At 58.9% G+C, this 25,273-nt stretch overlaps 1 protein-coding gene and 2 long non-coding RNA genes across 8 annotated transcripts; 1 reads left to right on the forward strand and 2 right to left on the reverse strand.

Moving 5' to 3' along the window:
- Positions 1-267: 267 nt before the first annotated feature.
- Positions 268-25,257, forward strand: TECR (trans-2,3-enoyl-CoA reductase). Of its 6 annotated transcripts, none has more exons than XM_045492259.1 (13): positions 268-415; positions 22,124-22,174; positions 22,802-22,853; positions 23,188-23,232; positions 23,327-23,430; positions 23,508-23,623; positions 23,715-23,820; positions 23,960-24,032; positions 24,124-24,167; positions 24,241-24,298; positions 24,381-24,469; positions 24,813-24,858; positions 24,945-25,203. In XM_045492259.1, exons 1-13 carry the CDS (start codon positions 401-403, stop codon positions 25,070-25,072), a joined length of 927 nt encoding a protein of 308 aa, XP_045348215.1. In that variant the 5' UTR covers positions 268-400; the 3' UTR covers positions 25,073-25,203. The 6 variants fall into 6 exon arrangements, with proteins under 6 accessions (XP_045348215.1, XP_045348212.1, XP_045348213.1 ...); XM_045492258.1 differs by lacking the exon at positions 268-415 and adding an exon at positions 4,318-4,353; XM_045492254.1 differs by lacking the exon at positions 268-415 and adding an exon at positions 14,550-15,014.
- LOC123605413 lies at positions 10,103-11,772 on the reverse strand. The gene is made up of 2 exons (XR_006715757.1): positions 11,728-11,772; positions 10,103-11,323 (listed from the first exon to the last, which is right to left on the reverse strand). It is a non-coding gene; the product is annotated as an uncharacterized LOC123605413 (long non-coding RNA).
- On the reverse strand, positions 12,448-20,045 carry LOC123605411. Its single transcript, XR_006715755.1, has 3 exons — positions 19,672-20,045; positions 18,320-18,484; positions 12,448-13,043 (listed from the first exon to the last, which is right to left on the reverse strand). It is a non-coding gene; the product is annotated as an uncharacterized LOC123605411 (long non-coding RNA).
- Positions 25,258-25,273: the final 16 nt, after the last annotated feature.

Raw genomic sequence — 25,273 nt, forward strand, 5'->3', positions numbered from 1 at the left:
TGCTCCCGCCCCCTGCTTTACGGTAACCGTTGCTTCCCTCGGTTTCCACAGCGACGCCACCGAGAGGTGGGCAAGGGGCGCGCGGCGCCGAGGCCTTATTTTGATTGGTGGGTGGCCAAGCACCTTTTAGCTCTTCCCTGTGTTCCGCAAGCTGATTGGCCAGCCTCGTGGCGAGAGCTGCTAGTCCTCGCTCAAGACCTGCCCCGCGGGGCGGGGTCGAAGGTGAGCGCCCCGCGCGCTGATTGGCTGTAGGGGCGCTCGTGGCAGGGAGGGGCGGGGCGGACGCGGAACCGATGTTAGTCTCGCGCGGCGGTCGCGAGCGCGTGAGGGAGCCTGTTCCTTGTCGCGCGCAGGTAGGCAGCAGCGGCAGCAGGGTTAGTAGCGGTCGTGTGAAGAAGCCATGAAACACTATGAGGTAAGGAACGAGGAAACCGGGACCTAGCGGCCGCCGCAGACTCATTCGTTTTTCTTCTTCGTGGGACCCTGGGATCCCCCCCCCCCTTTCTGGTCCTGTGCCCCAAAGGGCGAGCGGGACGGCGCAGGCGCAATGGGCGCGCGTCGTGTCCCGGGGCCACTCGTAAATCGCACCGCGCATGTGCAGGGGGGTATTTCTAATTCTGCAACCTAGGCTGTTGTGGGGTTGCCTTTTCTTGGGGTCTCTGCAGGATGTGGGAAGCTTGCAGGTTCCTAGCAGCTCCCCCAGCGGGCCGGGGCAGAGTTGGCAAGGGGAGGAACAAAGGTGCGGGACCCTGGCTCCCGATCCGAGGGTGTCTTGCATAAGTGTTGCACTATGCTACCTCCTTCGGTTTAGGAAAGGGCTTTGCAATCAGCCTCTGGCAAGATCTTTGGACCCCTTCCCTCGTCCGGGACGTCCGCGAGGAGATTAGGCGGTGAGGGAGGTGCAGTTCCAGGCCTGGCTCCCGCCGAGTAGCAAAGCTGATCTTGCTTTTTGGTAATCTAAGAGATCGTCTCAGTCAATCCCTGCGTGTCACCTGGGAGAAATCTCACGCCCACAGCCATTCTTGAAGCCTAGGTCCCCTGACTCCTAACTTGGGCTGCTGCTTCCCTTAAAACGAAGTCTGATGCGCTTATCGATCTAGCTGATAATAGAATATTAATAATTTAATTATTTGATCAGTACTGACTTTCAAATAACATTAAATAATAAACTAATTTATTCTAAAAACGCATAATAACTTAGCGTGTGATTACTCTTGTGCTATGAGATTATGTTCTCTTATTTTTTATCCTCATAGGCCTATGAGGTTGGGGACTATTATTATTATTCCCATTTTTACAGATGAAGAAATAGTCTCAGAGATGTCAAATGACTTACCCAAAGCCCGCCCCCCCCCTCCCCCCCCGAGGGTAAATGCAGAACCGAGAGAGAAACTCAGGACTCGGGTCTTAGTTGCCAGCCCCTAGGCCATGCTGGTCCCCAAATGAAAACTAGCAGGTAGAGATGTCTTTTTTTTTTTTTTTTCTTTCTCCTCAGTTTAAAAAATTGTGGCAAAATACACATAACATAAAATTTATCATGTAACCATTTGTAAGTGGCATTAAGTACATTTACATTATTGTGCACCCATCACCACCGTCCATCTCCAGAACTCTTTTCTTTTGAATTTATAAAACTGAAACACTGTCCGCATTGAACACTAACTCCCTGCTCCCCATTCTGTCCAGCCCCTAGCAACTGCCATTCTACTTTCTGTCTCTATGAATTTGACTACGTTAGGTACTTCACATATAAGTGAAAGGAGAGATTTCTTGTTTTTTTGTTTTTTTTTTAATTAAAAAAAACCCCTTTTTTTAACGTTTATTTATTTTTTTTATTTAAAAAAAAAATTTTTTTTTCAACGTTTATTTATTTTTGGGACAGAGAGAGACAGAGCATGAACGGGGGAGGGGCAGAGAGAGAGGGAGACACAGAATCGGAAACAGGCTCCAGGCTCTGAGCCATCAGCCCAGAGCCCGACGCGGGGCTCGAACTCACGGACCGCGAGATCGTGACCTGGCTGAAGTCGGGCGCTTAACCGACTGCGCCACCCAGGCGCCCCTTTAACGTTTATTTATTATTGAGAGGCAGAGACACAGCATGAGAGGGGCAGAGACAGGGGGAGATACAGAATCTGAAGCAGGCTCCAGGATCCAGCGGTCAGCACACAGCCCAACGCGGGGCTGGAAATCACAAACCGAGAGATCATGATCTGAGCCGAAGTCAAGACACTGAACTAACTGAGCCACCCAGGCGCCCCGAGATTTCTTTTTTTTTTTTTTTTAACGTTTTATTCATTTTTGAGACAGAGAGAGACAGAGCATGAACGGGTGAGGGGCAGAGAGAGAGGGAGACACAGAATTGGAAGCAGGCTCCAGGCTCTGAGCCGTCAGCCCAGAGCCCGACACGGGGCTCGAACTCACGGACCGCGAGATCGTGACCTGAGCCGAAGTCGGCCGCCCAACCGACTGAGCCACCCAGGCGCCCTAAGATTTCTTGTTTTTATTCTCGGGTTGCATACATACCATTACCTGTGTCTGCCCCCTTTATTGTTATTATTATTTTGCTAATTATTTTTTTAATTTGAAACCTAGAAGTCCTCGCTCATTTTTGACACAGTACCAGGAATGAGGAGGTAGGATTCAACGATCTCTCATGCCCCATTCAACTTTATGATTATAGAATAAAGTTCTAATACGGTTTTCCCTCTCAAACCCTTTTACACTCCCGGAGAAAAAGCCACAGTTTGAAAGATGCGGGAAGGAAGATCCATATGGCATTTTGCAAAATGGAGTTTTAGTTTCCTTAGTTAGCAGTCAGATAAAGTAGGCCTCTGAGGACCCTTGGGGTGAGCACATTTGTTCCAGAAACGGTGCAGGCTGAGGCCTGTGGCTTGCACTGGAGAACCTGCTCTACCTTATGGAAATAAGTCTTTTTCCTGCCAGAAGGAAGGGGGGAGCTTCAAACCCACTGTTCAAAGTGACCTTGGAAGGAAAAAAATTATTTTGCTGTGTTCTCTATTCTCATTTTCTGCTAACATTTGCCAAGTACCCTCCAAGGTGATAGCTACACTTTCCGTGTGGGAGGATCCCTTGTCTCCCAGCAAGCAGAATAGTTTTACTCCAAGTGTCTGTTGCAGAACAGTAAAAATAGCACGGATACTACTTCCCCTCCCATTTAACAAACTTTGAGTAAAGGTTTCGGTTATCTTCATCAAAGAATATATTTCTATTTGAAACTAAGCCCATCCTTCACCCCCAAGTGAGCCCCTGTCCACCGAGGGGTTCACCTCCCTCCAAAGACCTTTGTGGCTCCGAGAGAGACCTCGAGATAATGAAGTGGAGTTTACAAACGATAGAAGTGATGTTCAGAAAAATGTGATCTGCGTGGAGTGTCACACAGGGCGCTGATGGAGGCTGAGGTCTGATGTCATGGCGGTTGGGATTCCAGCTGGAGGGGAGATTTGTTGCTGTTTCAGTAACAGTTTACCATCACTGCCAGTGTCCCCTCTGTGATCTGGGAGGAAAAAGTATCCCTTCAGTGGACTAGTTGAGATGAAGCAGATAGAACGGGTCCCCTTGGGTCCTGGCTGAAGCTGGTTTCTTGGAAGGCAAAGGAGGCCTTGGGATTGTCTTGGGGTCGGATCAGGGTTGATAAGAGAGCTGCTTATCTTACGCTACAGGATTCTTTCCTTTTCTTTTCTTTTCTTTTTTCTTTTCCTTCCTTCCTTCCATTTTTTTTATTGCTGTTTTTGCCATTGCAGATGAGAGCTCAAAGTAATGATCCCAGGCGTAACTGGAAAAACGGCTGTTGTGTCTTGTAAATGAGTCTGTTAATTCCCAGGAAGATCGGGGCCTCTCAGTCTTCTGAGCCCTTCACTGCCCGTCATTGCCCGTTTCCTCTAGATGGGTACCTGGAGACGAGGAAGCCTCATCCTCTTGGGGTCCCCACTGCCCTTATGTAGGATCTTCCACCCCCCCCCCCCCAAAAAAAAGGGTAGCTCTGTTGGTGCTCATTTTGCGAATAATCCTAGACCAACACAGTACCTTGCCTCAGGCAAGTTTTGCTTCCACTAACGCCACAGGAATAAGCATGTGAAAGTTCTGGAAGGTAGAGTTCTGGTCAAATGGCAGTTGTTTAGAGCCAGAAAACTGGGCTGGAAGGCAAAAATTAAGGAGAAAGTAGACCCATGGTTAATGGTGTCTTAAGTGTGTGGGCTTTGGGCAGGGGTGGGGCTGAATCCTGGTTCTGCCACTCAGTACATAACTGTGTCACTGACCAGAGCAGCTTGATTAACTACTTTGAGCCTTTCTGTGACTGCTCATTGGGGACAAATGCAACCTGTGAAGGCAAAGGTCAGTATGAAAGAACATTAGGAAGTTGATGGAAATATATCATCAGAGGGTGCTACAGGTAGCCCTGGTTCATTCATTTTAACTGTTGTGCACAGTTCCATTTTATGAAAAAAAAAATCTACTTTGGCTTCCCAGTCCTTTTGTAAATCTCCAGATATCCTGTTGAGTGGAAAAAAGCAAGCTGCAAAAGATGCTGTGTATTTCAAAAAGTACCAAATGAGAGAGATTTATCTGTACTGCTTATGGATATGTACATAATAAGTGGATATGTTGTGATTAGAGGTTAGAAGTATGTGGGAATCACACAGAGGAACCGTTGCTTGGGGAGAGGGAGTGGGGAGAAAAGGGGTGTGGAAGGCTTTCAGCTATGTCTGTTTTATTAAAAAAAAAGGAATCTGATGTAAATAATTCTTGAATCTGGGAGGTGGGATCTTGGGTGTCTGCTGGGTTTTTTTGTACTTTTTTTTTCTGAATTCTTGTGGCCTTTTGGAATAGGTGAGGGATATTTTGGGTTTCTCTGACTGTTGAGCCCGTTTTATGTGTGGGTCTCCGACTTTCGTACCTTAAATGTGGCGCCTGTTTGCAGAAAGGTGTTGGTGTTCTGAAATGGGGACTGCTTGACCTCTTTACTCTCACACCCTTCTGCATGCTGCATCGAAAGAAAAGGCCTTCCAAAAATGTCTTTGGGACTGGTTTTGCATTTGCAGACAGGCTGGGATGCTGGTTGTGATCCCCTCTTCTTGGGCCGGATAATCAATCCTGCTGGATTAATAGCAGGGACAGGTCACATTTATTGTATCCGAAAACCTGAGAGGTGTGTCCTCTTTGCTCACATTTGTGGATAAGGAACACGAGGCTCAGGTGAAGGAACTTGCCCAACTTACCCAAGGTCATGTTGTGGCAGAGAGGGGATCCAGACTCAGGTCTGTCTGATTGCCCATCCGTAGAAGAGGAATGTGGGGGGGGGGCACCAACAAGCACAGGTGATCGGGTGGGCACGAGTATTACTTCTACTTTGCACATAAGGAAACTGAGGCTCAGAGAAGCAAATTAAGTTGCGGAAGGTCACAGAGTCAGGAAGCCGTGTAGCTGGGCTTGAGCCCTGGGTTTGCGCCTTTCCAGTTTCTGTCCCTGCTGATGCTTCCAAAGGCTGCTGGTGGCCAGGCTGTGCTTGCCGCTCCGCGCCATTGTTCTGAGGACAAAGCGTCCCTGGAGGGAGAGTGGGAGAGGCTCTGTGGGTCGGTGTGGAGTGCTGGCCGAGGGTTCTCTTGGCCCTAAAGTCGGATAGGCTGTCCCTCGGAGTTCTAGAGGGGGGAGCCGGATTGGGATTGGCAGGCCGGGAAAGCCGCCGTGAGGTTTAAAGACCTTCCTTGTGTTGGTGTGCCTTGGCCCAAGAGCCTTGGGTCGGGTTGCGTGGGAAGGGCGGGGCTTAAGTCTGGGAGGTGGGGCCGAGGCGGGGAGGGCGGGGCCTAGGCAGCGGAGGTGGGGCCGAGGGGGGCGGGGCCTAGGTAGGAGAGGTGGGGCCTAGCCGGGGAGGGCGGGGCCTAGGCAGGGGAGGCGGGGCGGGGGCGGGGCTGAGGTTGGGAGGTGAGGGGGAGGATCGGAGTGGTGGGCGGGGTGGGCCTAGGTGAGCCTGGGTGGGACCGGAGCCGCGCAGAGCCTCTGGAATAACCAGTTCCTGAGGAGAGGTAAGTGGCGAGTGGACAGACAGCCCTGAGTGGGGACTGTGCTAGGAAGGGACTCAGCCCTTGAGTTTGGTTGGCAGTCCGTGCGCTTTCACCGACAGATTTGGCCAGACCTTGGGCTGGGTGGCGGTGGCAGCAGAGGATGTTTTAATACCTGGGGACAGCCAGGGAATCCTCCTCCTCACAACGCCTCTACCAGCTTGGTACTCACTCTGAGCGCTTTTAGCTGATAACTCATTTAATCCTGGTAACGAACCCATGGGGTAGGGACCGTTCTTCTCTCTGTTTGACAGATGGGGAAACTGGGGCACAGAGGAGTGAAGCGACGGGCCCTTAGTCCCTCAGCGAGTGGCAGAGCCAGGATTCTGGTGGGCCATGGGGGGCTTCACTGTGGGTGGGCCCGGGCGGTTGTGCGTTGAGGGGGGGATGTCTTTGGAGGCCACCGGCTCTGCCCTTGGGACAGACAGTTCTCCCTGCTTGAGCTTCGGTTTTCTCTCCCATGAATCCAGGGTAAGGACACCTGTCTCGGAGGGCCGCTGGGGAGTGTGACGTGTCCAGCACACTTCCTGGCCCGCAGTCAGGGTACAGAGCGTTAGGTGGTTCAGGACAAATCATTGGATGGATCGGGAGAGCCGCATCGGTCAGGTCTCGGAAATGCTTTCTGCACGTGGCCTCTCTTGAAAGCCTTACGACTTGCCAGTGAACCGGGCCATGGAGGCCTCCTTCACGGAAGCTGCTGGAGATGGGTTCATGCTAAATGGTATGCCCAGAAGAGGGAGGAAGCAGCCGGTGGTCAGTCTTGATACACTGTCACACACGGTGGAGGTCACATTTGGGGACGACCTCTTTCCCTGGGCCAAGTGGAAGCACAGTCAGAACCCACTTTTTGGACTTAGTGGGACAGAGAGCTATCCCAGGAAGTGGGTGCTTCGGGTGGGTCTGCCCATCTGATGGCCGTCGAACCTGCTCCCTTGGAAGCTGGGCAGCTTCTGGCATGTTCCGCACCCTGCAGCGGCTGCAGGGGCTTCTCCCGTGTAAATGGGAGGATCTTAGCACCCGGGCCTCAGAACCGTCTCTCGGGCTCCTCGTCGTCCTCTGTCCCCTGCCTTCCTCACCCTCTACACTTCTGTCTTTCGTCTCCTCAAACACCCGCAGCCCCATTCCAGCCCTGAGCATCTGCCTGTTTCCTCATCCAGAAGGCTCTTCCTCTGTGTTTCCCCGGCCGCTACTTACTGAGAGCTCAGCTTCCACGTCCTGCAGAGAGAGGCCTTCCTGGACCATCTTACCTGGAGGATGACCCCCGCCCCACCCCCTGGCACCCTGCTCCCGTCCATCGGGCCCACCTTGGGCTGTGGTTGCATTTTCACTTGGGTTCTACACGGTCAGACTGTGAGCTTGGTGACGGCAGGGAGGGACTCTGTGTCTTGTCCCTGCAGCTTCCCCGGCGCCTGGCCGGCGCCTCCTTACTGACTGACAAGATGCACGAATGCGTCTTCTCCTGGTGGTCAGGCTCCCGGGGTGCAGAGGGGCGAGTGTGGGGCTGCTGCAGGGACCTGGCTGAGAACTGCATCTCCCGCCTTGGGCCGAGTCAGTCCTTACTGATCATGACCCAGGGAAGCTGGCTTCTTACGGCCCGTTGTCCGCGAGCCCCGGGTCCAGCGCCGCCGCGGCCAGCCAGCCTGTTCCGCATCATCCTCTCCTCCCCATGCTTGGGCCTCACCACGAGCTGCCAGCTCCGCGCCTGGGCCTGTCCCCGGCCACACGGGATGCCTGCGGTCGTCCTGGTCTGAGCGGTCTCCTGTCGTGGGCCTCCACTTATCTGTTTCCTTCTGCCATTTATTCATTCGTTCATTCACTCCAGTGCATTTCTCTGTGCCTGCCACTCTCCAGGAAGATGGACTAACCGCAGCCTCTGCCCTCCAGGTCTTTTCACCGAGCCGAGGCCCTAAGGGGAATGTTTTCAGGGAAGGGGAGGGGACAGCATGTGCAGAGGCCCGGAAGCCTGACTTTGTGGATGGCCCATGTCGAGTGATGAGGCCGACTGGCCAGAGACCTGTGGACTTTATCCCGAGAGTGACGAAGTCCCTTCTCTGTTGATTTTGCCTAAAAGGTCAACTTTAAGAGGGCGGTTTATTTTTTAAGTCCTGGGACGGGGGGGGGGGGGGGGGGGGGGGGTCCTCGCGTTCTGCTGTGTGTTGCATAAATGGGCAGAGTAGTTGTTCCTTATTACTGACTGGCGGGTGTGGATGGTGTTTGGGGCTCCCCCCGCTCCCCCGACCGCCACCGCCCCGCCAGTCTCGTGGTTAGTTAGAGATGGGCCACGAGCCTTTCCCAGCTCTCTGAGGGATAAAGAGCCTCTCAGTAGGTCACGGTGACTGGCAGGCTGGCACGGCCCTGGCCCTGTCCCTGCTCGAACCAGGCTCTTATGTAAGCAGAGTCCCCAGGCCATTCAGTTGGCCCCATAGACTGCAGGGTTTGTGCCATTGTCCGGGTCCTTCTGAACTCTGTTTTTCCTTTTTAAAGGGACCAGGGAGCACTGGCCGGGGCCATGCCAATTTTGTGGTGGGGCCCGTGGGAACAGTGCCTGTCCTCAGGGTGAGGGCGGGCCGGCCGAGTTTGGGGGAGGGCGGTTTCGCACTGGCACTGGGGCATCCTGGAACATCAGGAGGCAGGTCACAGACCCGGAGCCTCCACTCTTGGGGGAAGCTGTTCCCCAGGACCCCTCAAGAGTCTGACTCAGGAGAAGGGTGGGTGAGTGGGAGGAGGGAAGGTTGGGGAAACATACTCTTTGTGGGGAGTGAGGGGAGTATCAGAATTCTTGGGGAGATACGTGTAGTCCGAAAGAGTATGTTGTGGAATATTATTTCCACCAGAGAATAAAGTCTAACAGAATCTCCTGGCTGGGGATGGGGATCCATCCACCATCCACCATCCACCCCAGGGCTGGGTTGAGTCGTGCAACCCCTGTGCTAAATACCAGTGTTTCAGGAGAGATGGCTTTGCCCTTCCTGTCTGGGAATCCCGTCATTCAGGGCTCAGCATGAATGTCACCTCCTCTTGAGAGGTTCCCCCCACCCTGATCCACTCAGGCCACACTCGCCACCTGTCGCCTCTCCTGTTTTAGTTCTCTGCACAGCACTTAGCACCTTCTGATAGTTTGTGTGTTTGAGCTCCTCGCTCGCTGTAAGCCCTGGCCCCTGGCGGAACAGGCGATCATGTGCACATCTGTTAGAGACACTGGCTTGCAGAGCAAGGCACCGGGCACGCTCAGGCAGTTAGCCGCATCGCTGATGCCCCCCACCCCCAAAGACACTGCAATCGGATGAGGAGGAAGGACCCTCACATCGTTGTGGGGTACACGGCTGCCCCTCGGGGCTGGCAGTCCTGACCCTGAGCTCCTGCCTTTCCGTCATGAAGCTGGTCACGGCTCATCTTTTGGCACTTTGGAGTTTGGCCCTCCCCCTCCCCCCAACTTTTTGACCCAAAAGTTACCTGAACTCTGAGTTTTCATGTGCGGATGAGGTGGGGATCCCGTGGGTAGTGCTAAGCCACGATCACCAGACCCTAAGAATGTTTCCTGCCAGGCCCCTCCAGGCGCGGTCTGAGGAGTGGGCCTGGGAACTGCATCTTCTGCCACATTCCGGCTCACCTGGGGTGTCGTGGACGCCACATGGAAGTGAACTCATTGCCAGCCTCCCCGGCTGGTCCTGGGAACGTGCATCACGTGGGGAGAAGGCACGGGGAAGCACGTGCATGTAAAACTCTCGGTTCCTTCTCCCTCGCTTCATTTTGCTGTCGACCAGAGGGGCTGAGCGGAGCCAGAGAGGCCTGCGGGGCTCAGGGTGCTGCTCACAGGTAATGCTGCAGGTGGGAAGACAGCCAAGGGCATCTTCCTGGACCCCTCTGTCAACGGCGAGAGCCACCTCTTAATTCACCTCTCCCTTTAAAGATGCAGGGAGGCCTGTTAAACCTTCCAGAAGCCCTGCCCTCCTCTGCTGAAATCCTCTTGTTAGTGTTCTCCTTCTATCCCAGAATGCAGTTTTCACCTTAAGTTGGGCTGTGTCTTATGATTGATATATATACATGTCATGTTTATATAGAAAGTTCTCCACTCCCCGACCCCCCCCCCCCCCCCCAAATTGGCAGCTTGGTCTCAATCAGTGGTGTCTCAGGATCCAGGAACTAGAGTGTCTTTTTTACCACTTGTCACCTCTGCCCTAGTCCAAGCCCCACTGAGGTCTCTGGCCTGGGTTGTTTCTGAGACTCACTGCTGTGTCTGCTTCCATGCTTGCTCCCAGCAGTGGCAGCGGGAGGGCTCTTTCTCAAAACCAAAGCAGGTGGTGGCACTCCAGCGACTTCCCAAAGTGCTGGTCTGGGCCTCCGTGCACTCCAGCCTCCTCAGCTGCTCAAGACCATTCTGTTCCCGCTGGATGTTCCAGAGCACTGCCAAACTCACTGCTGCCTCAGGGCCTTTGCACTTCCCACAGGGAGCCTCAGGCCGGTCCTCCCTTCGGCTTCTTTCTGGCTATGGCTCAGATAATACTTCCTTAGAGTGGCTTTCCCTGACCACTTCCTCTGGTGCTCTGGGTCCCCTGCCAGGCTCTCTTCACAGCACCTGGTATGTCCCAACCTCATGTTACGTGATAGGTGCTTTGCCCACGTTCCCCTTGAGTGTGAACAGGACCAGTCGAGGAGCATGGCCTCTCTCAGCTGTGCTCACCATTCTGTCCCAGCACTGGGAACACTGCCCGGCACACTACTGTCACACATAGGTCTCTCTATTCATCAAGCCCAGCCCCTAGCAAGGGCCCAGCACGTCGAGGGGCTCGGTAAGCACTTCCCGAGAGAATGAACGGGAACTTCTCAGTCAGCAGAACAGGCTTGTGAAGGTTCCACGTCGCCCCCGGCCCCCCCACCTTATGTGGTCTCTCAGTGAGCTGGAGCTCTCCGTGGGGCCGTTTAATGGGCATTTCAGACTTAATAATGTCCTGACCCGAGCTCCAGACTGCCCTCAAACCGCGTGTCCCCCCTCCGGTTAACGGCACTTCCCGCCTTCTCATCACCGAGCCCCGAGGCTCTGGCTCTGCGTGTTCTCTCACGTCTCGTGTCCAAGTCAGCGAACCTTGCGGCTCAGCCTTCGCGGTACGGCTGGAATGCGGCCACTTGTCATCAGCCCCCCACCATCACCGGGCCCAGGCCAGGGGTCGGCAGGCTTTATCCGTGAAGGGCCAGATGGGAAATACTGTGGGCTTGGTGGGCCATACAGCCCCGTGACATCTTCTCAACTCGATAGTTGTAAAAAAAAAAAAACAAAGCAGCCGTAGATGATACATTAACAATCAGCGAGCCATGGCCTTGTTCCTGTGATGCAGCTTTGTGGATCCTGAAGTTTGAATTTCACGTCACGTCCTTGTGCTGCGCGATAGGCTTCTGATTTTTTTTCCCAACCATTTAAAAGTATAAGGACGATTTTAGTTTGTACAGAAACAGGCGGTGGACCAGAATTGGCCTCTGGGCCATAGTTGGCCGACCCTTTGGTCTCAGACATCTTTTATCCTGACAGAATTATTCCCGTAGCTTCTTACTCGGCTCCCTGCTTCCACCCTTACTCCCCTGTAGTCCAGGTGGATCCTTTAGGAACTTGTCAGGTCATATCCCTGCTCTGCCCAGAATCCCCCAGGGTTCTCACCTCACTTGGAATAGAAGCCAGGGGCGCCTGGGTGGCTCCGTCAGTTGAGCGTCCGACTTCAGCTCAGGTCACGACGTCACGGTCAGCGTTGGAGCCCCACGTCGGGCTCTGTGCGGAAAGCTCGGAGCCTGGAGCCTGCTTCGGATTCTGTGTCTCCCTCTCTCCCTGCCCCTCCCCTGCTCACACTCTGTCTTTCTCTCTCTCAAAAATAAACATTAAAAAAAAAGGGGGGGGGAATAGAAGCCATAGTCTTCGTCTGGAGGGTGAGACCCTGCACAACCTGTTACCTCCCCCCAGCCCCCTCCTTGCTCACTCTCTCCAGCCACACAGTCCTCTGCACTGTTGCTTGAACACACCAAGAATGCCGAAACTCAGGGCCTTTGCACAGGCCATTTCTCTGCCTGGATGCTTTCCCCAGATTTCTCAACAGCTCTTTCCTCCACTGCATTCAGGGCTTGTCCCAAGGTCTCCTCCGGAGGCCTTTCTTTTCTTAAAAACATTTTTTTTTCAACGTTTATTTATTTTTGGGACAGAGAGAGACAGAGCATGAACGGGGGAGGGGCAGAGAGAGAGGGAGACACAGAATCAGAAACAGGCTCCAGGCTCTGAGCCATCAGCCCAGAGCCCGACGCGGGGCTCGAACTCGCGGACCGCGAGATCGTGACCTGGCTGAAGTCGGACGCTTAACCGACTGCGCCACCCAGGCGCCCCTCCGGAGGCCTTTCTTGACCAGTTTGTTTAAAACTGCACACCCCCTCTTCACCTTCCACTCCCTGTCCCCTTTCCCTGCTCTGCTTTTCCTATGGCACATGACATCTTCTAATGTTATGTGCAACTTTATTTGATGGTCTTTGTCCCCCCCCTGCTAAAACGTCAGCTGCACATGGGCAAAGATTTCTGTCTCTCTTTCCACAGCTGAATTCCCAGAGCTTTTAACAGTGCCTGGCATGTAGCAGTTAGTAGATGTTCAATCAGTATTTATGTGGTGAACGAATGAGCCTCAGTTTCCTCATCTGTGAAAGGGGATTAATAGTAAAAGGTAATTTGTGTTGAGAATGTGCCTCTGTGTCTGGCACCTTGTGAGCATGTGGGAGGTGTTAGCTGTTGCTGTGTATGAAGCTGGCCATGGGGGTCCCAGAGCGGGCGATTCCGGAAGTTTCTGGGGTGAACTAACCTGCCTGCCGCACTGGGCCAGATGTGCTGGACGCAGGTGGGGGGTCATCCTGGATGGGCTCCTCCTGCTGCTCCCATCAGCCTGTGTTTGCAGGGCTCGGTGTCTCCTGCCTCTTCCAGCTTCTTGGCCTGATGGCACCTTCCTGCTCAGAGATGCAGAGACCAGACACGGTCACTACCCTTGATCTGGCCAGGGGGTGCCGGGGTGCAGATCTGGGCCGTCCCCCAAGGTCTGGGGCCGGGGACAGCCCTGGAGGAAGAGCATTCAGTTCTAAGGAGCAAATATAGACGGGGTCTTGCCACTGGAGCTCGTAGCCGGGTGCTGTTGGGCTGGTGACTTGTGTTCCTCAGCCTCAGCCTCCTTGTCTGTAAAATGGGGTAACAGTGCCAATCTGGTAGGATCAGTGTGAGCTGGTGGTGGCTGGGTACTCAGGACTCACACCCTGCAGGGGGCAAGGCAAGGAAGGGGTGGGTTGCACCTGCAGGGAATGGTTGAGGCCCCACTGGGAGGGGTTTTGGGCTTCCAGAGGCAGCCTGGGTCGAGGTGGCTGTTCCCATCTGTCACCTGGGAGCTTTTGAAGCTGTGGGCGCCGGCTCCCCCTTCAGAGACCCCGGTCCCCCGCCTCGGCTGCCCAGTCCAGGGCTCTTCAGCGGAGTCACATGAGCAGGCAGGGTTCGGGACCACGGGTGGGACTTCTGCCACGTGTGCCACGAGAACCCTGTTAGGTCTTCTTTCAAACGTTCCCATCGACCAGAGGGAGACGCTGAGGCTCAGGCTGGGAGACTGGGCTGACTCTGGCCTCTGCTGAGGCACTGCTGTGGGGACTCCCTCCACCCCTCCCCCTGGGGCCTGACAGGAAACCATGCAGGAAGCGTTAAGACAGCCGCTGAGCCTGCCTGGACACCTCTGTGTGGTGTCAGGAGGTGACGGGTCTTTCTCCCTTGGGACCCTGAGTGTGCTGGGGCCACGGGAGCCTGAGGCCTGCGAGGAGCGGGCTCAGTCCCTGGGCTCCCTGGTAGTGACATGTTCTGCAGAGTCTGGACCTTCCAAGACGAGTGTGCTGGAGTTGGAGCATCGGGAGGGAAGGGGGTGCCTTCCAGATGATCAGATCCCGGGGCCCCTCCCACCTTTTTTCCCCCGTTGGCATCTAACCCCACTCTTCGGAGCGGTGGTGGTGGTGTGGCAGGGGCTGTGGGCCCAAGCGGGTGCGTCGGCGCCGGCCGCGGCACTTCCTGGCTGTGTGCCCTGGGCGAGGGCCCCCTCGTTTCTGAGCTGCGTAACTGGGGTCACAGTCCTTAGCTTACAGGCCCCGGTGAGGCTAGGTGAGTTAGGCAGGCGAAGGTCTCAGCACGGCCCTTGGCACGAGGTAAGCATCCGACAGATGTTTCTTGGGGAGGCGCTTCCCAGTGGCACAGGCCCCAGGGGCAGCCCTGCTCTGGGTGGGACAGCGCCCTCTGGAGTCCCGGAAGGTGCAGCCTGTGCCAGCCCAGGGAGGTGCGGGGGCTGCGGGTGCCAGTGGGCAGCTGGTCAACGGGCCCGAGACCCAGAGTCCCCGCTGTGTTGGTTCGGTGTCCCCTTCAGGTTGTGCTCTGTGTGGTTGCTGCCACCAACCCGGGGTCACCTGAGCACCTGAAGAATGTTCTCCAGGACGCCGCTGGGGTGTATGGGGCTCCTGCAGCGTCTCCTGGCCCCCATCCCAGAGCCCAGGGACATTGGCACTCAGACCCTGGCTCTTGTTGTCTGGCCAGCGGGGGCAGGAGGTGGGAACTGGCTGGTTGAGGGCCTGGGAGTGGGTGGTCAGCGTCTCCCCGCCCTTGCCAGCCTTGGTGACGTTCTGCCCCCGTGGTGGCACGTCGGGGAGGCTGGTGCAAGCCCGCTGGGCACCTCAGAGAAATGGGGTCACGAGCTGAGGCCACTGGGGAAGGAGGTATTTCTGGCGGAGCAGGTGCGGCCTGTGCTGGCCTCCTGGCAGCTGAGCCCAAGGTCTTTTCAGCCACCCTGGCGCGAGCGGTGTGACTTCGATATTTCTGGAAAGTGGAAGGGAAAGGGAGCTGCAAGTGCTGAGTCGCCGAGTCCAGGCGAACGTGCCCGAGCCTCTGCATCTGTGAAGCGGGTGAGCCGGCCGGGTGCTGTGCCGCTCGCGGCCAGGCCTCCCTCCTCTGGGTGCGGCAGCTCTTATGCCCCGAGCGGGGCCCGTGGGGGCCGCGAGGGCCTGGGCCAGCCGGCGGAAGGACCTGTCAAGGTCTTTGCATCTTTGTCTGGAGTCCCAGGTTGCCCTGAGCAGGGCTTGCACCCACAGCGGGCCTCTCGTGCCCCAGGCCCAGGAGAAGACGTCACCACCAGGGCGCACTTGTCCCTCACAAGGTGGCCTAGTTGCAGGGCCCTTTACTGGCCGGCAGACCCACGTGGGGTCTCAGAGAGCCCGCCCGAGGCTGAGTGTGCTGCCTGTGCCGTCTCTGCGCGGGGCCTCCGCAGAGCCTGCGCCGGCTGGGGGTGCGGCCCCAGAGGCCTGTGTGGGCGGGGCGGGGGGTGGGGGAGCTGGCCTTTCTCAGCACACACGAGCGCGCGTCTGGGCTCAAGTGTTTGCTGTGTGACCCGGGAGCGTCCCTCACCCTTTGGAACACGGCTTCCTTATCTGAGAAGTGGAGCCAAGAGCTCCTGCCCTCTCGGCTGCTGGGCAGGTGAAAGGGGAGGACGAGGAGAGGGGCCTGGGAAGCCGCCGCAGCTCCAGGCCTGCTGTTTTCCACGCGTGCCCATTGGGCGGGTCCGCCTGAGGATGCACAGAGGTTCCAGGGGCATCATCGGGAGCTGGTGAGGGTGACCTGGAATCCGGGCCGACCCGCGGGCCTGTGCCTACCCCTTGTCCCAAGGGGCCCTGGGATGTGGACTCCGCTGCGAGGCCACGGAGTCTTGTTGGCAGATGGGAGGGGCCTGGAGAGCACTGGGCCCTGCGGTGTTTATAAGGTTGGGGGGACACTGAGGCTCGAGAGGGGCCCGGGCCCCCGGCTTGCAGGCCTCGTGGGCGCTGGTGCCCGGGCCCCTGTGTGCTGCGCCTGGTGCAGCCAGGTGTAGCAGATGCAAGTGTGGCTCTTCACACCTGGGCTCAGATGGCTCCTACTCCTCCTGCCGCCTTTTTTTCTGGCGCTCCTTCCTCCTGGGGCTCAGGTCGGACCCCCCGGGCCCCCCAGACCATCATCAGCAGAGCCCGTGGTCCTGCCCTTAGTCTGTCCAGAATGCCACCACTTTCCACTCCTCCGTGGCCACCTCCCTGTTCCGTCCGCATCGTTGCCCTGGTCTCCCAGTTCCCAGGGGAACCTGCCCACTTCCCTCGGGGTAAGAGCCAGAGCCCTCACCTGTGCCGTCTGCCCGCTCTGTGCTGGCCACCTGGGCCTTCTGCTCCTCAGAGCCGCTGAGCGCATCCAGCCACAGGGCCCTTGTACTTGGCCTTCCCTCTGCCTCATGTGCACGCTTGTTGCCTGGCGTCTCACTGGCCATTGCCCGGATGCCCCCCGCTCAGGGAGGCTTTCCCTGACCACTGTCCCGAAAATGGCCTTCCTCCCCACCCCGGACTCCCCCGCCCAGTTCTGTTTTTCTCCACCACGCTTGGTGACAGACGGGTCGCTGTTGTCCCCCGCCTCGCCCCCGCCCCCCTCCCCCACAGCACGCACAGGGTGGGGTGCGGTCCTGAAGGCTGGGATGGGTCTTGTTCACTGCAGTGCCTGAGATGGGGGAGGAGGGGAGGCGGGAGCGGGCGAGGGGCCGAAAGAGGGAACGTGGGGCAGTGGCTCCCGAGGCCTCTTGGCTGGTAAGTGGCGGAGCCCGAGCCAGTACTCGCTCTTGGTCCTGCACTGGCGTTTTCTGCCTGACGGGTCTTCGTCCTCCCGCAGTTGGGAGTGGAGTCCACGGCCACAAGGGGGCAGTGGAGCGCAGGGCAGCCGCCGCAGCCTGGCAGCGAACCGTAGTAGGGACTTCGCTGCAGCCCCGCCCCTCCCACCCACACGTGTCTTGCTATTGTTAGGGTTCGGGCGCATTGTCACCGGCTGGATGGAGCGTCACCACATCACCTCCCTGACCTTGGTGTCTTCATGGCCAGGATTTGGGGAGAAAGGGCCTGGCTGTACTGCCAGTACTGTTTTGCCAGTGTTGGTCTGATGATAGTTAACTCCATGCAGGATCTCTTCTAGGCTGGGTGTGTTTATCTCCTGTTTTTGGGTGTCATTATCTCTGTAAATCTTACGGTAATTCTGCGAGATGGCAGGTGGGGGCAGCCCACATTATAGATGAGAAAATGGAGGCTCAGAGAGGTTGAGTAACTTGTCCAGGGCCACACAGCCAGGAAGTAGGTGAGTCTTCTTGATCTTAGAGCCTAGGTAATGTGCACACAGCCGAGGAGGCCCTTGAGCCCTCCTTGTGTGGGGACCACGGGGCCTGTGGTAGTGCCTCTGAGGGCCCAGGCTCCATAGAGCCGGTCAGCATGGAGCCCCTCTTCTGTGTTGGGCTTTTGCTGGTGCAGAAAGTCAACAAGCTTTCCCTGGAGTTGGGAGCTGGCTTGGTCACTGGCCCTTTCCCCCAGTGAGTGGTGCTCCAGAGCCTGGGAGGAGGGTCTGGCTGCCAGAATGCTGGGCCCCACAGGGTCACAGGAGCCTGGCGGGCATGTGTGGGGGCCTCACAGAGGCTTCCCTGGCACTAGGTCCCTGGCCCAGGGTACAGAGAACTCCAGGCAGCAGCTTCCACCCTGCCGCCACCCTGGGGTTGGGCGAGGTGGGCAGGGCCCCCTGGGGTGTGGTGAAGGGAAAGGCCTGGGCTCAGAGGCCGGTGGTGGGGCCTTAGGCAAGCCCAGGTGCCTCATGCAGGTGCTTGCGGAGCACAGCTCCTTGTTGGGGAGGTCTGTGTGCTGGGAAATGGTCAAGAACGGGGCAGTCCTTGTCCTTGGGAGCTGGTATCTGGGAGTTGCTATTTTAAGTCAGGAAGGACCTCACCGAACATTTGTCTGAAGACCCAAGGAGGTGAAGGGAGGAGCCCTGAGGGGTCTGGGGGAGAGTGGTCCAGGCAGTGGGAACAGCATGTGCAAAGGCCCTGAGCCTCTCCTACAGATGCATAACTGCTCTGCTTTCCCACTGCTCTGGTGTTTCTCATCTACTAGGTGGGGTTCACCCCTGGAGCTTTGCTCTGGGCGCCGACACTAGCTCAGAACGGTGCTCAGAAAACAGCACCCCTGTTTCCACTGTGACTACCTTGATCAGCAGCTTCTTTGTTTCCATGAAGACCATGAAGGCCCTGGGCCCTGCTGCTCAGCAGTGGCTCTGGGTGTTCCCCTTCAAGCTGGGGAAGGCTGCAGCCTGACCCCCGCCCCTCTTTCAGGGTGGCCTGTGGCCCCATCCTTCATCCTGCCCCCTCCCCCAACCCCCATGCCCTGACCTCGTGGTGCCACGAGTTGCTGTTGGCCGGATCCTGGAATCTCAGGCGCCTGGGTGAGAATTCCTCCCGGGCTAGTGGAACTGTCATCGCAGAGCCGTGCTCCCGTGTCCCAGGCCAGGGTGTCCGCCCCGTCCTTGTCCTCTGTATCCATTGTGCCGGAGCCTGCTGTGCCACACCCCCTAGCTATGGTCAGCGGCTGGGACCTCCGGTCAGTGACCCCCCTCCCAGCCCTTCACCTGCCTCCAGCTCCCTTAGGAGGGCTGACCTCTCCTCCCTTCCCCAGGCCCGTCTTCTCCCCAGGGATGGGGCCTGGGCCTGCTGCCTACCCTTCTGTGCTCAGGAACCCTGCCTAAGGGCTGTGCTTGGCAGCTGCCTGCACCGTCTGACCTGGCGTAGGCCTACCCTGGGTCCCCACCCTAGGCTGGCATCAGGCCTGGGCAGCGACACAGAGAGAGAGAGAGAGAGAGAGAGAGAAAGACAGGGCATGGGAGGTATGCTCAGCACAGAGCAGGGGCTGGGGTCGCAGCGGGGTGGGAAGGGGTGCAGTGGGTGGGTAAGCTGAGGGACTGAAGAATGGGAAGCATATGACCATGTCCCCTCCCCTCTGTTTAGGCCCTCAGTGTTGGGAGGTGGATGGGGGTGGGGTACCCTTGCTGCTCCCTGCCCTGGGGCATTTTCTTTTGATGGGTAATTGGGGCCTGCTTCTTAGCGCATCCCCCCCCCCCTTAAAAATAATTTATTCAAGTGCAGTTCGCATAAAATGAACCATTAAAAACGAATCGTGCGGTGGCATTTGGTAGAGTCACGGTGTTGTCTGTCCCACTGCAGCCACCACCTCGTTTGAGTTTTAGAATGTTTCCGTCACCCCTAAAAGACACCAGGTTCCCATCAGGCAACATTCCCCATCCCCCCTCCGCAGCCCCCTGGCAACCCAGTCTTTCTGGCTCTTTGGGTTTGCCGATTCTGAACACTTTACATAATATGGTGAGTCTTTGTGTCTGGCCTCTTTTACTTAGCATAACTTTCTTTCTTTCTTTCTTTCTTTCTTTCTTTCTTTCTTTCTTTCTTTCTTTCTTTCTTTCTTTCTGCCACTTAGCGTAAACTTTTATTTCACTTTTCAGTTTGCAGTAATGATAAAGTCGTACGGAGAGGTCCTGGGTCCTACATTCCCCTCACTCCTCAGGGCCTCTGAGACCTCTCTCAGCATGAAAGCTGCTGGGTCCTGGGATGAGGGGGTGAGAAGTGGGAAATGACCGGCCCAGCCCCAGATCCAGCCGCAGCAGCCCTGAGCTGAGGCAACCCCCACCCCAGTGGGCTGGGCCCCAGGGTGCTGCCCGGAGGGCCAGGCTTACCTCTGTGAGGGTGCGGGCTCCCGTCCTCCAGCTTGGGACTGACCCCGGCGCGGCCGCTGGGAGTGTGCCCCTCGCCCGGCCACCCCTCCTGCCACCCAGCTTCCTCTCCGGCAGCCAGTCGGGGCCCCCGACTCTCCCCGGACCCTGGTCTGGTGCCCAGGCTGGGGGAGAGGGGTAGGATTTCAGCCCTCCCCCAGCAGCTGGCCGGCAGGGAGAGGGGCTGCTTATATTTTAAGCTATTGAGTGGCTCAGCAGGAACTTGGAGGCCTCCTCTCCCAGTGGGCCTGGTGCTGCCTTCCTGCCCCACACGGGCTCCGAAGGCATGTGGGCACCGCCCTGCTGGGACCCAGGAACTATTAATATACCTGCAGCCACAGGGCAGGCCCTATGCCTGCCCACGGCCCTGCTATTCTAGCCCTTTCTGGCACGTTCCAAGTGTGCCCCTTCCCTCTCCCACAAGTCCCCTGGGTGGGACCAGACACCCTGGGCGGTATGACCAGCTTCTTTTTTGGCCCCATCTGTTTGGCCCGTGGCTCAGAGGGGCTCAGTAGGCTGTCCCCCAAGGCCACACGGCTGGCAGTCCCCAGCAGGCTCACTCCAGTGCAGCACCAACAGGCAGCATGGGCCAGGGCTTCTGGGTGTAGGGCCCTCTCGTGTCCCTGATGTGGGGCGGGCGTAGCATACGTGGGCAAACAGGCCTGCAGGCCGCCAGGATCTGCACCCAGGCCTGTGCCCTTCCCACCGGGCCTCCTCACGCCCAGCCTCGTGGCCCCAGGTTTTGGGGCACTTCCTGTCAGGCCCCATGCTGGTGCTCCACTCACATTGTCTCATGACCCCTTATAACCCCTTGAGGCCCACGCCTTCCTACCTGCCTCCTGGACGAGGCTCAGAGAGAAGTGAGGGGCTGGTCACGGGCGACCTTGTGGCATGGCCAGACTCAGTCCCCACATCTTCCGTGTTGTTGGGGGATGTGTGAGGGGATCCCTTTCCCTCTAGGGGGTGCTGGTTGCGGTGGACCATCTGCCGGGCTGTGGGTGGCCGGCTTTGCCCTCAGAGAGCCCTGGCTGGGGCCCTCCCTGGGGTTTCTTGACCGGCTCCTTTCTCCACACTGCCTCTGACCGAGGTCCGCCAGGGGTGGGAAGGATTCTCAGCGCCTGCTTTGCTAGCGGCTGACCTGAGGTCAGACCTAGGCCTTCTTGCCACGACCCACGTCAGTAGCATCTGTGCCAAGCCCCCCATGGGAGCACCTGGGCCTTTGGGGATCCACTGGCCACTGCTGGGCCTCCCTCCAGCTTCAGCAGTTCACATGCTCACGGCCCCTCCCGGCGCCTTCTCTGACCTGCTTGGGATGGGTGGGCCAGACCCCCACCGCCACCCCCCGGGGGGCTCTCTCCCTCCCAGCTCTGCCCACTGCTCTGCCACTGTCTGGGGGCGGCTCTGGGAGAAGGGTGGGGTTGGGGGTGGCCAGGCTTTGGGCTTTGTGGGCTCAGGGCCTAGGCAAGGGCACTGTGTTGGGCTGACGTGGTGGGAAGACTGCCCCGGAGGTGGCCTTGGACAGGCCCGGCTGGACCTAGTGAGAAATGAGTGGAGAAGGGAGGTCAGGGAGGCAGGGGCCGGGGCCAGGGCCTCATCCATCCAGGCTGGGGATGCTAGCTGGAAACTTCTCCGTTTCCTGACCCTTTCCACACTTAGAGAGAGGCTCTCTGCACCAATAACTTCGGAATCTGTCACCTCCCTGGGAACACAAATGCCCAAGGAAAATAATCCGCAGTGTCTCTTACAGCTCAGAAGGGGAAGTGGATGATCTGTCTCTGGGATTCTCAAAATAGCTGGGATTTCTCCAAGCCCCGTGAGCCCTGCGGGCCTGAGCCGGCCGAGGCTTGGGCCGCCCTCGGCCTCTCTCGCCCTCCTCCCGAGGCCCGCCCCGCCCTGCACTGGGCCAGGCGGGAGGTGCCTCCCTGCCTGCCTCCGAGGGTCTCCCTGCCCCCAGTGCTGTCCAGGCGCTGTGTCCACTCAAAAGCCTGTTTTGGGGGACCCAGCCCCCAGGGGTCGCCCCCAGGAGGTCTGTGGCATGGCTCCTGGGGGGCTCGGTCTGGGGCAGTTTTATATTTAGCTGGGCCGTGGCTGTGGGGCACTCGGGTTACATCTGCACAGAAGGTGGCGGTGCCAGGGCAGGCGCGGGCTCCTCTCCAGCACCGCGGCAGAATTTGATCTCGCCCGCCCGGCCCAGAGCCGCTCCGCCTGGGGAGGTCCGAGGTGGGGGCTGACGGCCGGCAGCTGGGGCCGCTGGCCGCAGCGGGCAGAGCAGGGCAGCATGGACCTGAACATGGGCATGGTGGCCCGGGAGGCCGGCCCAGGCCCGGGCCCCGGCCTCGGCCTTGGCCTCAACGGCCTCCCCCGAATCGCCCCCGCCAAGACCAAAAAACCTAAAAAGGCCGTCCTCTTTTTCGAGGTGGAGATTCTGGACGCGAAGACGCGAGAGAAGCTGTGCTTCCTGGACAAGGTACGACCGTGGCGTCGGCGGCCCTGGGCCAAGGACATGGGGTCTGGGCCCGTTACTTCCTGGGGCTCCTGCTTCTGAGGAGGCGGACTCCTTGCGTCCCCCCAACCTGTGTCCTGACACCCCACCTACTCCTCGGGCGGATGAGGGGTACCGTCCCCGGGCCTGCCCCTGCCGGCATGGGGTGGGGTGGGCAGCGCTGGCCCTTGGGTGTGGCCAGGAGCCGGCCCCCTGGTGGGAGGAGGTGAGGCAACCTCTGTGGACCCTGCAGGGCTTTGCGGCCTGGGAAGAAGGTGGGGGTTCGGAGAGCTGCCCCCTGCAGACGCCAGGCAGCGGGGAAGGGGCTTCCGCCCCAGTGAGTTCTGGCCCTGACCGAGGGCCGTCACTGCGGGCAGCTGTGTGGGGGTGAGCACAGGCAGGGAAGCAGGCCCAGCTTCGCAGGCTCATACCGTCTCCACTCTGGGGGGGCCGTTGCTGTGCTGTTCAGCCATGTAGGCAGGGGGGCCTGAACTCCGGCCTTCCCCCTCCCGTAGCAGCGGCCCAGGCCCCCTGTCCGACCCCCCTCCCCAGGAGGGGGCCCTGACCAGGCTCCCCTACCCCCGACTTCTTTGCGGCCTCTGCTTCCCCCAGGTGGAGCCCCATGCCACCATTGCCGAGATCAAGAACCTCTTCACCAAGACCCGTAAGTCCAGGGCCCAGCTGTGCTACCCCTGTGACCTCTGGGCAGGGGCCTCTGGGTGGGACCCTGTCCTGTACATCTGTCCTCCCAGGTCCCGCAGAGATGCCCCCAGTGTGGCCCAGGCTTCTCTTGGCTTGCCTGGGGCAGATGTCCCTGCGTGGCCTTCAGCAGGAATGTCGTTGCCGGGCCTTCGGAAGGATAACATCCCTCTCCTGCCTGGGTTGTTCCCGGCTGGGTCCTAGCACGGGCCTGAGAGGCCTTGTCCTGGGGCTGGAGGAGGCGTGGGGTCCCTGGGCTCCACCGTGCTGTGCGCTGTGATGCCCTGCTCTCCCCGCAGATCCACAGTGGTACCCTGCCCGCCAGTCCCTCCGCCTGGACCCCAGTGAGTACAGCTGTCTGCTCGGCCGCCCCTGGCTCCTGGGTGGCAGTGGGCGAAGTCCTGGGCAGCTCTGAGCCCCGGCCTGGTCTCTCTGCAGAGGGCAAGTCCCTGAAGGATGAGGACGTCCTGCAGAAGCTGCCTGTGGGCACCACGGCCACACTCTACTTCCGGGACCTGGGGGCCCAGATCAGCTGGGTGACGGTGAGCCGCAGCCCTGTCCGTGGCCTCCTTTCCCAGCAGCCACACTGGGGTGACTCACCTGCTCCCCGTACCCCCAGGTCTTCCTGACCGAGTACGCAGGGCCCCTTTTCATCTACCTGCTCTTCTACTTCCGGGTGCCCTTCATCTACGGCCACAAGTATGACTTCACGTCCAGCCGGCACACGGTGGTGCAGTGAGTGGGGCCAGGGGGAGGGGCGGTGGGGGGGGGGGGAGGCCTGCTGGACCCGCCCTAGCTGAGCCTGCCCCCGCCCCTCCCCCCCCAGCCTCGCCTGCATCTGCCACTCATTCCACTACATCAAGCGTCTGCTGGAGACGCTCTTCGTGCACCGCTTCTCCCACGGCACCATGCCCCTGCGCAACATCTTCAAGGTGAGCGCCCCGGGGGTGTGTCCAGCCAGACCCTGGCCTCCTCCCGGCCCCACCCACCCGGACCCCGGGGCCCAGACCCCGCCCGTCCCCGGCCCCACCCACTGCCGGCCCGACTCACCGCAGCCCCGCTCCCTTTCAGAACTGCACCTACTACTGGGGCTTCGCCGCTTGGATGGCCTATTACATTAACCACCCTCTCTACACACCCCCCAGTAAGTGGCCTTGGACCCTGCCCCTCCCCCCCCCCCCCCCCCCCCCCCCCGGGTTCTCCCCTCACAGGCCACCCCTCTGCTTCCTCTTCAGCCTATGGAGCTCAGCAGGTGAAACTGGCCCTCGCCATCTTCGTGGTAAGCAGGCTGGGGAGGAGGGGTCTGGGGTGGGGAGTCTGGGGGCTCCCGGCTGACCCTGCTGCTCTGACAGATCTGCCAGCTTGGCAACTTTTCCATCCACATGGCCCTGCGGGACCTGCGGCCAGCTGGTGAGTGGCCTGCCCCAGGCGAGGGGGTGGGGGTCGGGCCGGGTGAGGGGGTCTCACTTGCCCCTCCTGTCCTGCCCTGCAGGGTCCAAGACCAGGAAGATCCCATACCCCACCAAGAACCCCTTCACCTGGCTCTTCCTGCTGGTATCCTGCCCCAACTATACGTACGAGGTGCGGCTCTGCCCCGCTCTCCTCCCCTCTGCCTCCTGGGGCTGGGGTCCCACACGGAGGGACCGGCCCCTGATAGGGGTCCCTGGCTCACCAGCTGCCTTGGCAGTTTGTAGCATCTGGAGACGGAAAAGCTGGCCTTTCTGGGAGGTGGGAGGTGTGCAAGGCCAGGCTCGCAGCCACAAGGAAGCGGGGGGCGCCTTCATCAGGTCATCCTGTCTACTCGAGGCCTCTCTGGCATCGGCATTTGGATAGTAAGGGTTGGGGGGAGGTGGGCGAGGCCTCCGTGGAGCGGCCGGCACTGCCCTGTCCTGCCCACCCTGATCCCTGACCCCTCTCCCCACAGGTGGGATCCTGGATTGGCTTTGCCATCATGACACAGTGTCTCCCAGGTGAACCCACTGCTCCTCCCTCCATGCCTCCCCCCCCCGCGGCCCGGGCTCTGCGGCCCCCCTGACGCCCCCGCTCTGCCCCACAGTGGCCCTCTTCTCCCTGGTGGGCTTCACTCAGATGACCATCTGGGCCAAGGGCAAGCACCGCAGCTACCTGAAGGAGTTCCGGGACTACCCGCCTCTGCGCATGCCCATCATCCCCTTCCTGCTCTGAGCCGCCGCCGGCTCCCAGGCTCCACCAAGCCAGGCTCTTCCTCTGTCCCAGCAGCATTCCAGGGGAGGAGGGGGGGGGGGCACCAGTGTCCGGCGCTTGGAATAAAACCTGCCTGCCCCTGCCAGACTTGGGCTCAGGCTCTGCGTGTTTCTTTCGGGGGAGGGGGGTGAGGGCGGGGTTGGGGAGCCAGCACATCACAGG

Source organism: Leopardus geoffroyi, chromosome A2 (genome assembly GCF_018350155.1).
Source record: "Leopardus geoffroyi isolate Oge1 chromosome A2, O.geoffroyi_Oge1_pat1.0, whole genome shotgun sequence".
NCBI lineage: Eukaryota > Metazoa > Chordata > Mammalia > Carnivora > Felidae > Leopardus > Leopardus geoffroyi.

Bases quoted from the DNA above. Each gene is read 5' to 3' on its own strand.
- TECR (XM_045492254.1), top strand. From the start codon at position 14,565: ATGGGGCTCCTGCAGCGTCTCCTGGCCCCCATCCCAGAGCCCAGGGAC. The intron at 15,015-22,123 runs GTGAGCCGGCCG...CTCTTTTTCGAG, and splicing joins CCTCTGCATCTGTGAAGCGG to GTGGAGATTCTGGACGCGAA. The intron at 24,299-24,380 runs GTGAGTGGCCTG...CCTGCCCTGCAG, and splicing joins GCGGGACCTGCGGCCAGCTG to GGTCCAAGACCAGGAAGATC.